This window comes from Sinohyriopsis cumingii, chromosome 12 (assembly GCF_028554795.1).
Source record: "Sinohyriopsis cumingii isolate HCF-2022 chromosome 12, ASM2855479v2, whole genome shotgun sequence".
NCBI lineage: Eukaryota > Metazoa > Mollusca > Bivalvia > Unionida > Unionidae > Sinohyriopsis > Sinohyriopsis cumingii.
In genome coordinates, this window is record NC_142972.1 from 31478667 (window position 1) to 31495810 (window position 17144).

The 17144-nt window shown below is 36.5% G+C and overlaps 1 protein-coding gene across 1 annotated transcript in view; it reads right to left on the bottom strand.

Annotated features, from left to right (window-relative positions):
* The window catches only part of LOC149786196 (glutamate carboxypeptidase 2-like), a 158837-nt gene that overhangs the window by 131156 nt on the left and 10537 nt on the right, over window positions 1–17144 (bottom strand). Inside the window, exon 3 of the mRNA XM_089976552.1 lies at window positions 976–1121. Coding sequence (XP_089832678.1) covers window positions 976–1121 — 146 coding nt within the window. The remainder of the gene's footprint in view (window positions 1–975; window positions 1122–17144) is intronic.

A 17144-nucleotide genomic window follows, 5' to 3' on the forward strand; every position in this document is an offset into this window, starting at 1 on the left:
AGTCAACTTTAAGAGAATCACTCTCCCAAACAAATACACTAGTTGCAATATATTCCGTTGCCGAGATACTAAAACAAACCCACAACAGATATACCCTATTAGTGAAATTTGATCCTGTGGATTGATCACAATCGCACACAACACCACTGAGAATAATCCACTAACAGTGAAAGTATCCCACCGATGCCACCAAAAACTTAACGAGATGGGTTCAGAAATAAATCCATAAAATAATTCTGCTATTTACATGTTTATTTACAATATACAATATCTACACTCCTTTAGCCTTGTGTTGCATTACACAAGAAAACCCCTACTTTCCTGCAGAGTTACAATCTAACTATCCGTTAGAACAGAGAGAGAGAAAAAATCTAATTAATCCTTTCACACTGAAAGCTACGAAACCTCTATTCTCTCAAGTTTGTGAATCTAGTAAAACCACTTTCCAAGTCCACATTTCAGTCTAGTTAAAACGTGATACTTGACACACGAAAGCAGGTGTGGGTTCTCACTCCCTAGGATCACTGCCCTCAGGCAGACAGTTCCGTTATAATTAATAGCTCTAATTATTTCAACCAGTGCTATAGGGAAAACATAACTGCCTCATTGTAGCATCACACTCCCCGGATATCCAATTTCATCTTAGTATTATGCCCCCCCCCCCCCCATATAGACCCCTCTCAGTCACACTGACCTTAACATCTGACATTTTGACCTCAGGAAGGCTCCCTTCTTAACGTAAGAGTAAGTCATTCATAATCTTTCATGTTAGTGCATCGTCAATGACAAAAATGTTCAGTTTTCAGCCACGTTCCTTACTTCAGTAACTATTTGACTCTTTCAACGTCACTTCACATCCGTCATCATTATGGTAGAGAAACCTCTTCATAACGCTTGATCTGGAGGGTGTGATAACAAAAGATAATGCTATTGTGCAGAAACGATCTTTCTTATGTTAGCAATCGTTAAATTTACCTTTCTGGTTTTGTTTCCGAATTGTGTATGGTGGAGCCGCGGGAAAACCATCCAATGATGAAACCTACTCCGAGGCACACCAACCCCGTCCCAACCAGCACCAAACAGATTGTTCTTTTCCTCGACTTTCGAGGTACAAGGTCCATCTACCAAAAATTAGGGTAAAGACACATAACATCATTTCTACTTTCACAAAAAACACAATATGATCAGAAATTCCGAACATAAATTGGTAAAAAATAAAATCTAAATGAAATTACAAAAACGGAATATATGATGAAAATGGAAATAATAATAAATTCAAAACCAAAATGGCATTTTGCCAACAAATAAATTTGGATTATTTTCTTTAAAATATTGACTGAAAGTAATTTTAAATTCTGACGAATCAGAATTTGCAATAACAAAATAAAGATCCGCAATAATTAAAGCAGGGATCGTCCTGGGCTTCGTCAATGTCGCAAATTGCAATTTTATTTCCTTATTGGCGGAACAATATACCATCTGCCGATTTCTTTGGCGACAGCCTTTCTCGCTGTTGAATTTGTACATATAATCAATGTCCGAGCTTCCTCTGACCCTTGCCACTCCATTTTTTGATATTTAAATGTTTATGTTGGGGTGGATTTGGAGTGGAGAACTTCAAAGGGACCACAAAAGGAAGCCACAAATTTGGATATACAATGCACTGGAATCTACCTGTTACATAAACAAATCCTTTGTTCGTTTAGACAAATCCATCTTTACAGTGCATCATGACATCATAATCCGCTTATGTATGCTGTGATACACTCAGTCATGCTACTGGACTATACCTACAATCGACCGACCTTTGAAGACGCCAACATAAACAGCTGCAATTAATTCAACAACGGCTAATTCTTCTTTTTTTTAAAAAAAAAAAATATACCAATAAAATAGTTTTGCTGAAACTTCAGAGGAAACTGATTACCTTTGAAGTACCGACTAATGTGTATAAATACAAAGCAAATGGAAAAAATCTCAATCATAATTAAATACTGTCAACAGTGCAACATTACCGGTGTCATGGGTAAACGCACGTTAAACACTGCATGTTCATCATCTCATCCTAAGAGCAAGTTAACAAAATTAACAGCATTAGGATTTAGCGCAAATTCATTAAACACAGTCACTGAACCTGATGTTATACCAGGAGAAAGCCTTTGATCGGATAGAGCATGGTTCTATTATGAAAGTCCTAAATAATTGCGGATTCGGCAGAAATTGTATCAGCTCGATCCGAGCTATGTACAATGGAATCTCGTCTAAAGTTGTTGACAGGAGACATCCCTGTAGAAAGATCAATTTTGTTTTACCTGTCCCACACAGTGAGGATGTAAGCGATAAATGCAATCTGACAATAGCTACTTTGGTTTAATAACTCTTTGGAAGTCAGATATAGTAAATAATCTGGTTCCAGAAAATTTCACAATTAAAACAAAAGGAAAATTATTAGGTAAAACAGATGTCGTGTGATTATTCATGCTTATATTTCATGTTCCAGCACAAAGAAATAAAACAATGGTGTTAAAGTTGACGATTCCACACTTGCGAAACAGCATCGTTACAAGATGAATTCTGTCAAACAAATGATTGAGAAAAGAAATTCAATATTTGCTGGAGAAAGATTTGTTAGAACCAAGTAAAAGCAACTGGAGTTCACTATTGTATTCACAAGCCTGAATCAGATAAAGCATTTCGCATTTGTACTGGCTATAGAAGATTCAACAGTGTCACTAAAAGAAACTCGTTTCCAGTGCCAATAATATTTGACTGCATCTACAGAATTGAAATGCAAAATATGTCACAGAGTTTTACCTTTCGAAAGGATTTTGCAAAATTCCACTAATTGATAGATGAAAAACAATTTCGTCATTTGTAACCCCAGATGGACTTTGGTGATGCCTTTTGGTACGAAAAAGTATACCATTCCAGCTTTTAATGAAAATGATAACAATTACATGATCATCAGTATTAAAAATTAACATAGATCAAATGTAATTGCGCAAAAGCAGCATGTACCAGTAATGTACGTTGTTTGTAATATACATTGCTTAAATCTGATTAGATATATGTGCATTAGAATTTACAAGTTAGAAGATGAATAACCATGACAAAGAAATATTCCATCTTGCACCTAATGATCAAATAATCCGTATGCCCCATTGAGAGACAGACAGACGGCCAGACAGTCGCAGATGTCTTCACAATTGTAAATCTGTATTGTTTACATACATGATGACTGATTTTACTTGTGTACAAGTGCTGTACCATATTCCATCATCAATTAATACCACTAGTTAAGCAATTCCTTTTAATTTTTCTTTCCACTTCATTATTAAAAGAATCACGTGGCTTTGGAGTGGTATTTACATGTTAATTAAATATGCTATGGCTGTATTAAGTCATTTTAAGATAACACCTGTTTGAGGTCAAGATTCTGCCCAGCAGACCAGATTAGCGAGGCTACCAATCGGGAAATGAGGCTACCCATGAGTATTATGAATACCGTACCATATACAGTAGTTAAAGGAAATGCCTGCTTACTATTGTTAATTTCTCATCCAGTGACATTTTTTAACTTGCCGACAGAACCGACAGTAATTTAAAGTACACCTAGCATGAGCAAAGATCAAAAACAATTGCCGCCTAAGTACAGGAAGAGTACATGCACTTTAAACAAAATCTTAATTGTTGGGAATGGAGAAGTCGTTAAACTTGCAAAGAAAATTAGACAGCGCACGAAATGGTCATTCTAGGAATTTAACATAATGGAGACGATTTGGGTATAATTACTTAGAATATTGAAAACCTGAAGGATTATGGTATGTATTTTCATAGTTTACATTTACTGTTTCATTTATTAATGTGTTTTCTCTTTGCCAAAAGCTTCAACAATACAGGGGCAATAAAAAAGAAAGAAAAAGAAAATCCACGAAGAGCTGAACTTTCTCTCTCTCATATATCGGACCATCTCTGATTTTGATCACGAGGTGCAAAAAGAAACGGAATACATATCCATGTTTCTCTATGTACCTCTCTTCACCTCCACTCCCTCCCCAAAAAATGCATTTTAGTATTAATGATGCAATTTCCATATTGCTGCTAATCTGAAATAGCATACAGTGATACTTTTAATATTTATGAAACCGGAAGTTATTATAATTCCACCCAGCATTGCAAGTTTTATCCTATCTGTAACTCAATAAATTTTCAGATCAGCGTCATTATATGTAGTTCAAAGTATATAACACGTTTAAAATACTTCTTGTGAAACAAATTAAGTACTTTTAGTTACATTTAAAGATATGAATGGAAAGGTCAATGTTTTACAGGTAGGATAAAAAAATTCGCAATGCTGTGTGGAACGAAGTGAAAAACACAATCCGAGGTGTTGATCTGGCCTCGTCTTATACTCAGCATTGACTTATATAAGGATGAAGGATGGAAAATTTGCCAAATTTGCTGATTAGACATTTTCCTCCGCATCAATTTATAGGCCGGCAAATACGGCATCTAGATAATTGTGACTCGTACATCGATGACATCATCATCTACAACGATACATGGATTGATCACTTGGAAACCATTCTGCATTCTTCGATCGATATAGTGATCCAAATTTGACAGTTTGTTATACATATGATTTCACTCTAAGTACCTGGATCAGATTATATCTGTTAGTAGTGACAGTTGGCCAGAACATTAATCCCAGCATTCTGGATATTTGATACCAGAGAATGTCAACATGTTCCATTTTGTTGTTTATCTTCCCATGGCTAACTGAGCATGGACCAGTTCATGCCCTTGGATAAGGCACAAATGTTAAATAAATTAAGATCAATTCTTTCTAACCCTTACTAAAACAAGAGCAGAGTGGTAGAACAGGCAGTTATTTAGTGAAGCTTGGTACTATAAGAAACACTGGGTTTTAGTTTTTGTGAAGATTTTTGCTTTATTTTGCATAAAGTTGTAGGACCCTTACTTGGTGTTTGTGTGTCCTTTGAACCTGAATGTAACACAGTTTAGATAAAAGTGAGTTTTGCAATACTTGTGTGACCTTTTCGAGATATTGTGAGACATGGTCAAGCTAAACCTGTGGAAGGTAATTTCAAGGCTATATCTGTTTTCCAAATGCATGTTAGTAAAATAAACAGAAGCGATTTTTGAGTATGGCTGGATATTACCGCAAATGTGTATTAATTTGTTTTCCATTTTTAATGTACCCCTTACAAACTTGTTCAGTATGAAACGCAAGTTTCATTAGCCAGACAAACGCAGTAAGCTTTGACAAAATAAAGGATAAACATAAGTGTACCATGTTGTTCAGTCTATTATCTTAGTCAATCATAGTACTAAGCTCGATGACTCAACAGCTTACATCACGAAAATACGTCAATCATAGCACTAAGCTCGATGACTCAACAGCTTACATCACGAAAATACGTCTGCAGTAAAAAAAAATATATATAGCCGACACTAGATCACATGACCGGTTCCACACAGTAAATTTGCCATGTTCATAGTTTTGATTAAATTTCACTTGCTGATTGTAAATGCTGGCCTTCTTTGATATAAGTATAAGTATGTTTTGAATATTTCATAGCGTATTCTTCATTTTTATGCTGGTCAATATATTATTAATGTTATCAGCCTTCATCGCAAGTTGTGTACTCTTCACCGAAGTTGAATTATCTTGGTTATGACTTCAAGTACGACATAATACGTAGGGCTAATGCTTATATATTTTTCTAATGCCAGAGTGTAAACGGACAAGAGATGATAGTTAAAAATTTTTTATTAACCTTGAGTTTGTGTCTTTGGTTGTATAGTATCTGTTCGGCACCATCAGACTTGTCCCGGACAAGCAATGATTGGTTAAATTTACGTCACCTGACTATTTTCCGAAGAGTTTAACAGGAGCGAAATTCGAAATTCGGCAGGTAGCTGTCAACATTAGCTCCTCTAGCAACATGTCTCCACCAAATAAAAAGAACACTGTATTAAGGTAGTTATGATTACAACTTTATTGGATGACATTAAAAAGCACTTATAAAAATAAGACAGGTCTACGAATTTTAATTTTTTTATTCTCAAAAACAGACTTGAATCACACACACACACACACACACACACACACACATATATATATATATATATATATATATATATATATATATATATATATATATATATATATATATATATATATATATATATATATATATATATATATATATAAAATATGAAACAATTCAATTCACTGCTATTGATTCAAGCTTAATATAAAAGTAATATGGTGCCACATAAATAAGCAGCTATCTACCGCCACGCTAAGAATTTAGGCTAACTTTCAAAAAACCTACTCCGTGGGTCGTCCATTTCTTGCTGAATGATTACGTTAAGGTTATAAAGGTTATGAAGGCTAACACTGTATAGCATTTGTGTATTGCATTATGTTACACGTAATCCAAAACATATATTCATGTTTTAGTCACATATCTTGCATTAAGCATTTTATCACAGTTTCATAGTCAAAATAAAAAGGTCCTGACTTTGAGCATTCTTTAAATTTATTATTACATTTAAACAAGTTAGCCCATCCACCCAATCGGTTACATTTAAACAAGTTAGCCCATCCACCCAATCGGTTACATTTAAACAAGTTAGCCCATCCACCCAATCGGTTACATTTAAACAAGTTAGCCCATCCACCCAATCGGTTACATTTAAACAAGTTAGCCCATCCACCCAATCGGTTACAGTATTATTGCAGGTGCACTTTCCCGAGCATACAAGTCCCTAATAGCTTTGTTTCGTGTCATTCATGAGACATCTTCCTATGTAATTTTCAGTACTATTGTATCATATGTATCTTTGACTAATATGCAAAAGAAGACTTTATCGAATACATATTTCTTTTGCTTTATGAGGGGTTTGTGTCATGTTTGGCCTGGATGACTTTTGTGATTGTTTTAAGATGTTTACGTCCATCAATGTCAATGTCTAGCGTTGTTTACAAATTTACAATGTTCTGGAAGCGATTGTATTTACATTTTAATGGTATTCTCCAAACTAACCCATGTACTGGGGCATCCTACTGTGTCTTAGTAAATATTTGATCATTCTTGTTTTAAGTTCAATTATTGGGATTATTTAGTGCTTTGTTAAGAAAAGCAATTGAGAGGAATCATTAAGTTATTCATTGGAATTACTAGCTGCTCAATGACATTTTATATTAAAACAACACTTTCGAAATATTGTGCATTAGTTCAAAGCTACCTCGATTATATCATTGTGATACATCACGACTGTTGGTACATCAATATATTCAAGGCTATTGGTACATCAGCACATTTAATTGTAAAATTCATTCAGAAAACCATATAGGTTTGCACTTGTGATAAAACATCACGGCTATTTGAGATTTAATTACAATACTGTAAGTTTGTTCTTAAATTTTCACTCTGTTACTTAGAGAAATAAATTATTAATTATGTTTCCTGAACCTGGTGGTTTCGTTTCTTTCTGTTGCATTATTTAATTCCTTAGAGTCTTAACAACTGTATAAACAACTGAAACTTCTGAAGCTCGTTCTTCTTCAAATGAGTCTGTGTAATAGCGTCATATCGGGGCTTTTGGTGCGCGTGAGCTTCTGTGTACACTACTGCTACTAATCATAACGATAATGAATAACAATAACAACTACTAATCATAATGATAATGAATAACAATAACAATAATATTATTAATAATAAAGAATTCAAGACATTCTTGTGGATGCGGATGACATCGAACATTTACTTTCAATTAGGTACATTTCTAAAGTCAGTGTATTGCTTTAAAATCCTTTAGAGGGAAGTAGTGAATGGGGCCACATTAGGGACAATGGGACTTTGCATTAAAAACACCCCTGGGCCACTTTAGGGACAATGGAAATTTAACATGGAGAAAAACGCTGGGCCACTTTAGGGACAATGGGAATTTAACATAGAGTTTGGGTTTGTCTAGGGACAAGGGAAATTAACATGAGGAATAGAGTTTGGGCTTGTCTAGGGACAAGGGGAATGGAACAGAGGACTATAGTGTGGGTCTGTCTAGGGACAATGGGAATTTAACATGGGGAATAGATCATGGGACTGTCTAGGGACAATGGGAAATTTAACATTACGGAAACCCCTGGGGGATATAGCCTCAAGGGAATTTAACATATGGAAATTGAACATGGTGGATCTGTATAGCGTCAAGGGGAATTGAACATGGTGGGACTATCTAGGGACAATGATGGTAGAGGGTCAAACACAACAGAGACAGAAACATACATACACTAGTACAAGCGTGGGATTTATATATAAAGCATTACGAAGACCTGAAATCTTGCTGGGGTGTTCAAAAATTTGCATAATTGTAATGATGCTATAAATAGCTATAATCAAGGAAATGCTCAACGACAAAATGGATGTGACTAAAAGTAACGTTAAAATGACGAAATTGTCCCAGAATTTAAAGGAAAATAAACATATCCCCGAAAATTAAGTTACAATGGTTTAGACTAATATGGATAAAATTAGTAACTACTTACAATATCAGCTTCTGTGACGATCGTGGATAAATACCTATGTATCTATAATCAGCTGAAATTCCTATGAAATCCCACTATCTATTTATAGCTCCAACTTGTGGGTTTTTCCTTTGGAAAATCCCACTATCTTTTTATAGCCTCAGCTTGAGTGACGTTCCTGTTTATGAATTCTAGTATATATGTATAGCTACAAAATGTGGAAATCCCCAAGTCGATATTTATAGTCTCAAAATTTCCAGCGTCAGTGACGTCACTGTACTGAACACTAGGGGATAAATGGCAACAGTGTTGCAAGTGGCTGACCTGAATACGCGCTAGTGTAGGTAGGTAGGTAGAGTGTATCTGATAGGGATAAAGTGAGTTTTATAGGGACAAACAGAGACCAATACACACAACATACGCGTGCAGACACACGCACACACACACACACACACACAGAGGGAAGAGGAAAAAACAAACCCCAAATATACTATCAACACAGAGGGGAGATAATACAAACCCCAAATAAACTATCCACACAAACGTACGCGAACGCATACAAACCCCAAATATACTATCCACACAAGGTCGCTAACGCATACAAACCCCAAATATACTATCCACACTCGGGAGGAAGAAAAAAAAACAACCAAATATACGATCTACACAACGTACGCTAACACACACACACACACACACACACACGCACACCACAGAGGGAAGAAGAAAACCATTATACATTATCCACACGGAGTGAAGAAATAACCCTTTATATATATACTATCAACAGAGAGTGAAGAAAATAACCCATTATATTCCATCAACACAGAGTGAAGAAGAAAAAGTTTTTTGAAAGCACCTAAGCCCTCACCTGCAATGACCAACTCTGCCAAACACCTACACTCCACCCCCACCCCCACTCCCAACACTACAAAACCCATTTAACCCGTTATTTTATGGCATCAGTGTGTGCTTTAGGAAACATCAAGACACAAAATGATGGATGAATAGACTGACTATTGTTTACGGACTTGCATGCCTAAAGAGCGTGCGTGAAGAAAAACATCCTTCCATTTCAATTCTAACTAAAACATGATCCAGAGGGATAGAGAGAGGTGAAAGAGCACAATTTCATAAAGTGTGAGTAAAAACAAAACACGCCATCCTTATTATACAATGTCAAGACCAAGAGACACTTACGTTTTCTTTCTGGTCTATTCTCTTTTAGAAGGTAGTATGAAATTTCACATCAGCGCCAACGCATCGGCTCACATTGTCAATTTTTCCATTTCCATGTCTTTACTGGCACAAGTTCTTCATCATCTTCAATTTCTTCTTCTTCTTCTTCTGAATCCCTCTTCTCTGTTTCGTCTTGTTTCTGTTTCTTCTCTTTTCTCGTAGGGCACTCTGAATTCCAGTGTCCTTTCTCCTGACAACGATATTAGGTATCTTGACTTTTGTCTCTCTTTCTTAGACGAAGCAGGTATTTTGGAGACAAATACCCATTTACCTTTGCAGATATAGCAAACTTCATTAGCACACACTTTCGTATGACTCTCATCAAATCAACGACCAAAAGAGTAAGTTTTGTTGCCACTTTCGCCTGTGAATTATGCTTTCGTATGACTTTTAGCAAATATTTGACCAGCAGGTCGATCTCTGCTGACTCTTCCATCTTCTTGATCGTTTGAGAGTGGAATGAATACTCTGACGCTAAGACACTCTCCTTATATACAGGGACCTGCTGCGTATGAAACCTAGTCAAATGTAATTTTGCAATAAGATGAAACGATTTCATTGAGGAAGTAAAAGGCAATGATGTACCGTATCGCCTCACACAGAACCTGAAGTGTTAGCTCAGATCTGTGTCAGCGATTTCGAAGACGACATAACTGAGCTTTCATCAATGCTCTCCATTTATGCCACAAAACCACGAGTCCTGATTCACGCCAAAAGAAATTTCGTTCGGTCCATAAAAAAGAGTGTTGCATCTGAGAAACGCAAAAACGAACTTCCAGGAAACTGAGAACGACGGCTTACACCTACAACGTGAAATGTATGAGTTCAAGTAGTGCGTAAAACTTAGTCAAATTAAATTTTTATAGTCTAGACGAAACGATCTCTTTTCGAAGAAGAAAGCAGACACCAAGCGACAATGGCGATCCGTGTCACACAACACTTTTCAAAATGTATATGATCAGAGGTTTGTTCTAGCGATCTGCACGGTTAAATTAAATGTTGATGTATTTTGTAATAAGACGGACACAATTTCCATGGGATCGCCCATGGAACCATTGTTCGTGCATTAGTTTAATTTTTTAAAATATTTTTTTTTATATAAATCGCCTATAGGATAGACCCAGTAAAGCATGGCCATTATCGTCACTGTGTGAGTAGCTACTCAAGTCAGTTCGAAGTGAACGCGGTAAGAAAATAAGTATAGCCAATGAAATGGCTTACAACGGGTGATGCATTGTTTTGTTCTAGGACTGTGTGGCATAATAATCCCTATGTTCTTGCGTTGTTACCATTACAGTGCAGACAGACTGAAATGTGAACTTACAAGCCCTCTTTGTGTGTGTTGTACCATTTCTTCTTACCACATTAAAATACTGAGCGTCACAGTATTGGTTCGCGTTTTCAAGCTGACCATTTTTTTTTATATCTCACTTAAACATTTTAACATAAACACTCACACTCACATCGGTAAAGTCAGAACAGATGTGTTACAGTATTGAGGGGCATGTTATCTTTTTTTTTCAAACTAATAAATTTGGGGTTTGTATGAAGTAAAGAACCGAAAGTACAGTGAAACTCAAGGATGATGACCCAATCTGTCTGTCTATTGATGCGTGTATTTACTTAAGAAGAAATATGACCTCTAAAACACAAAGAGATACGGCAAGCATGATTAGAATGAACATAACGATGTTTTCCTTCACGCCCGTGTAATTTAGAGCTTCAATCCTCTTTGAAGACAAACTTGGTCTCCTTTTGTAGGGCTTGAAATAATAAAAAACCTGAAAAAATCTTAAGCACTTTGCTATAGATAATTTCATCAACAGACTAAACAACATAAATACCGTTACAACACTAGAAAGCCTTAAATCTTCTATCAAAAAGAAATGCATAAAAAAATTAAAGATTAACGATAACTAACCAATGAAACCGAATTTAACAAAGGCAGTGACATGTGAAGAAATGGCTCTCACTTTGGAAAGGTAGGCGAACGTACTCTGTCATGCACCATCAACTTGAAAAAAAATTATAAACAGAGAGAAACCTGAATTCAAAATTCAGTTTTTTTTTTCTTCAAAATTGTTTCGTTTCTTTTTTCTTTTTTTTTTTTGGAACAAATCTAAGCACTAATATAGAGTGGAAAAGGGAAAATGCACATACAAGCTTTTATATTTCTGAAAAAAATGAGGGGATATTCCTAACGTTCATAATCACCTATATATGCTTGGACTTGTCTGTGACTTATCCACAAAACAAGATGTACATATTTCTGGTCAAGCTGCAAGTGTGTGCGTGTTTTTGAAAATGGTAAAAATTGGATATACAATTTTCTCGTGACACTTATAAAGTGAAGAGTCTGTGCAAGTGTCAAAAGCCAAAGTCATATAAGTTTTGTATTTTGTACGGCTTGTAAAGATTTCCACTTTAGAAAATGTGAAGTATCACAAGTTATTATCACAAACAGAAGTGGAACATAGGGGCTTGCAAGAAAGAAAATAACCCAGACAGTTGGTGTCATCAAGAGTGCTAGAGACGGTACCCGAACTTGCTTGCTTGCTTACTTGAATTAAAGTGATTTTCGCTCTAATGGAGCATATATCACTGGTTTAATAACGCACCGCGTGATTTTAATTACTCCTGGGGAAGGAAAGAGAGCCTCATCCCCAGGCTTTTATGTACTCACAGACTACTTTTAAATTTAGCCACTCAGGTGTAGGACTAACTAGTCCTTAACAACCTGACTGAAAGGCTTTAAACATGAGTGGGAATAGTCTCACCACACACTCATTTTTCTGTCCGAGCGTGGTAAAGGAGGAAAAAAGGTGCTCAAAAAGACAGCCATGGGTGTTAAGTACTCAACAGAACGCTAGCGCGTACTTATTTCAAATCAAGTCCCGTTTTTGCTAATAGACAGTAAAAAGTACCAATAATGTGTTAACCACTTGTGCAATTAGTTCAAATCTAACGAGTCTGTTAAATTTCCTACTTCCTAACATATCTATCTAATATTAGTACTTAGTGTAGTGTACATAAAAATAGCCATACTGATCTTATTTAAATCATTATGTCTAAGAGACATATACCAGTTTGGTCACTGTTAGGTTTAAAAAGTTAAGTTTGTTGCGGTGTTCCAATGGGTCAAGTTTGTTTCGAGAATAGTTTAGTCAAGGAGGGATACCAAGCCAAATATGGTTCCCTAGTTAATAAAAAGCAATCTTTTGGAGCCCTAAAAAAGGCTGTTTTTTTCTGTTAGAAGGTAACACGTCTCTCTTTTGCTTTCACGTTCTTTCTCGCACTCCTAGTCTCATGATTCTTGATATCAGGAAATGCGTAGCCATGATGGGCGGCAATGTAAGCAGCGGCTTCTACCAGTTGACTGAGGGGGTATCCAGCGTAGGTTTGTTTGTAGAATTGGGGAAGAACTCTGACCCTAATCCCCATTGAGAAGGTCTTGGTTTAAAGGTGTCTAGAGATTTGTAGGCAACGTATTGTATGACTCTAATAAACTACCCTGCTTTGTTGACGTCATACAATGCTTGATCTAGTCCCATTTCGGTGTACTTCTCAACGAGTGTCAGCGTCCCCCTCCTCCTCCTCAACCGCCTCAATTTCCTCTTCTGGTTCTGATACTAATTCTTTAGTTGAGATAGATAGTTTCAAGTCCGCTGCTATGGTGTCTGTCGCTGTTATTGTTGTTGTGGTTGTTCTTTCAGCTGAGATTGCCTGCAGTATCGGAGTGAGAAAAGAACGTTGTTGTTGTTGTAGTGTTTAACGCCATTTTTCAGCACGCGATAGGCTATACATGGCGGCCAGTATTAATAGTGGAGGAAGAACCCGGGAAAAACCCGGAAAGAACCACCGACCCACGAGAAGCTACTGGCAAGCTTTCTCACATACCCACATTAGCCGAATACGAGACTCGAACCCACGCAGACAAAGGTGAGATGACAGTGATCCGTAACGGAGAGCGCTTTAGACCACTCGGCCACTCGGGGCCCCAGAAAAGAACGTAGTGCCTCCGATAATTACATTTGAGTTTGCCATACCGTTTGTCTAACATAATTGGCCCTTTGTTTTGCCACCACTCTTTCCGGGGCAGGTTGTTTGTTAGGTATAGTCGGATGTTGACTAGATGTTATTTGTGTTCTCGAGGTGGGTGGAGTGCTAACTGGCTAGGTCTGCATTTCTTGCTCCCGCTACTGTTGCGTATATTTCTTCCCTCCACACCGAGTTCTGGGCCTAATTCTTTTAATTTCGTTGTAACCGAACTTACATTATCCATATTATCACCAACAAAAAAAAAACGCACAAAACTAAAAGAAACACTCACTCACTTTTTTACAGAACATTACTATTTTTTAAAATTTTGATAAGCGACGGAAACGAAGGACTTAGAGTCGCACTTTCTAACCAAGATAAAGAAATCATGTGCTGATAGACTCACTTCTGTATTTTTTCTTCTAACTGACTAACATATCATAGGCAATGGAATGTTATTTCTTTTCGAGAGCATGGGGTAGCCCTGAATTTTTTTTTTTTTTGAACTTGAAGCTATGGCGGTCGCTTAGGTTATAAGATGGCGACCTCCTCTGACGACAGGCTTTCTCACAGGATAAGGTTATTAAACCAGTGATATATGCTCCATTAGAGCGAAAATCACTTTAATTCAAGTAAGCAAGCAAGCAAGTTCGGGTACCGTCTCTAGCACTCTTGATGACACCAACTGTCTGGGTTATTTTCTTTCTTGCAAGCCCCTATGTTCCACTTCTGTTTGTGATAATAACTTGTGATACTTCACATTTTCTAAAGTGGAAATCTTTACAAGCCGTACAAAATACAAAACTTATATGACTTTGGCTTTTGACACTTGCACAGACTCTTCACTTTATAAGTGTCACGAGAAAATTGTATATCCAATTTTTACCATTTTCAAAAACACGCACACACTTGCAGCTTGACCAGAAATATGTACATCTTGTTTTGTGGATAAGTCACAGACAAGTCCAAGCATATATAGGTGATTATGAACGTTAGGAATATCCCCTCATTTTTTTCAGAAATATAAAAGCTTGTATGTGCATTTTCCCTTTTCCACTCTATATTAGTGCTTAGATTTGTTCCAAAAAAAAAAAAGAAAAAAGAAACGAAACAATTTTGAAGAAAAAAAAAACTGAATTTTGAATTCAGGTTTCTCTCTGTTTATAATTTTTTTTCAAGTTGATGGTGCATGACAGAGTACGTTCGCCTACCTTTCCAAAGTGAGAGCCATTTCTTCACATGTCACTGCCTTTGTTAAATTCGGTTTCATTGGTTAGTTATCGTTAATCTTTAATTTTTTTATGCATTTCTTTTTGATAGAAGATTTAAGGCTTTCTAGTGTTGTAACGGTATTTATGTTGTTTAGTCTGTTGATGAAATTATCTATAGCAAAGTGCTTAAGATTTTTTCAGGTTTTTTATTATTTCAAGCCCTACAAAAGGAGACCAAGTTTGTCTTCAAAGAGGATTGAAGCTCTAAATTACACGGGCGTGAAGGAAAACATCGTTATGTTCATTCTAATCATGCTTGCCGTATCTCTTTGTGTTTTAGAGGTCATATTTCTTCTTAAGTAAATACACGCATCAATAGACAGACAGATTGGGTCATCATCCTTGAGTTTCACTGTACTTTCGGTTCTTTACTTCATACAAACCCCAAATTTATTAGTTTGAAAAAAAAGATAACATGCCCTCTCAATACTGTAACACATCTGTTCTGACTTTACCGATGTGAGTGTGAGTGTTTATGTTAAAATGTTTAAGTGAGATATAAAAAAAATGGTCAGCTTGAAAACGCGAACCAATACTGTGACGCTCAGTATTTTGATGTGGTAAGAAGAAATGGTACAACACACACAAAGAGGGCTTGTAAGTTCACATTTCAGTCTGTCTGCACTGTAATGGTAACAACGCAAGAACATAGGGATTATTATGCCACACAGTCCTAGAACAAAACAATGCATCACCCGTTGTAAGCCATTTCATTGGCTATACTTATTTTCTTACCGCGTTCACTTCGAATTGACTTGAGTAGCTATTCACACAGTGACGAGAATGGCCATGCTTTACTGGGTCTATCCTATAGGCGATTTATATAAAAAAAATATTTCAAAAAATTAAACTAATGCACGAACAATGGTTCCATGGGCGATCCCATGGAAACTGTGTCCGTCTTATTACAAAATACATCAACATTTAATTTAACCGTGCAGATCGCTAGAACAAACCTCTGATCATATACATTTTGAAAAGTGTTGTGTGACACGGATCGCCATTGTCGCTTGGTGTCTGTTTTCTTCTTCGAAAAGAGATCGTTTCGTCTAGACTATAAAAATTTAATTTGACTAAGTTTTACGCACTACTTGAACTCATACATTTCACGTTGTAGGTATAAGCCGTCGTTCTCAGTTTCCTGGAAGTTCGTTTTTGCGTTTCTCAGATGTAACACTCTTTTTTATGGACCGAACGAAATTTCTTTTGGCGTGAATCAGGACTCGTGGTTTTGTGGCATAAATGGAGAGCATTGATGAAAGCTCAGTTATGTCGTCTTCGAAATCGCTGACACGGATCTGAGCTAACACTTCAGGTTCTGTGTGAGGCGATACGGTACATCATTGCCTTTTACTTCCTCAATGAAATCGTTTCATCTTATTGCAAAATTACATTTGACTAGGTTTCATACGCAGCAGGTCCCTGTATATAAGGAGAGTGTCTTAGCGTCAGAGTATTCATTCCACTCTCAAACGATCAAGAAGATGGAAGAGTCAGCAGAGATCGACCTGCTGGTCAAATATTTGCTAAAAGTCATACGAAAGCATAATTCACAGGCGAAAGTGGCAACAAAACTTACTCTTTTGGTCGTTGATTTGATGAGAGTCATACGAAAGTGTGTGCTAACGAAGTTTGCTATATCTGCAAAGGTAAATGGGTATTTGTCTCCAAAATACCTGCTTCGTCTAAGAAAGAGAGACAAAAGTCAAGATACCTAATATCGTTGTCAGGAGAAAGGACACTGGAATTCAGAGTGCCCTACGAGAAAAGAGAAGAAACAGAAACAAGACGAAACAGAGAAGAGGGATTCAGAAGAAGAAGAAGAAGAAATTGAAGATGATGAAGAACTTGTGCCAGTAAAGACATGGAAATGGAAAAATTGACAATGTGAGCCGATGCGTTGGCCCTGATGTGAAATTTCATACTACCTTCTAAAAGAGAATAGACCAGAAAGAAAACGTAAATGTCTCTTGGTCTTGACATTGTATAATAAGGATGGCGTGTTTTGTTTTTACTCACACTTTATGAAATTGTGCTCT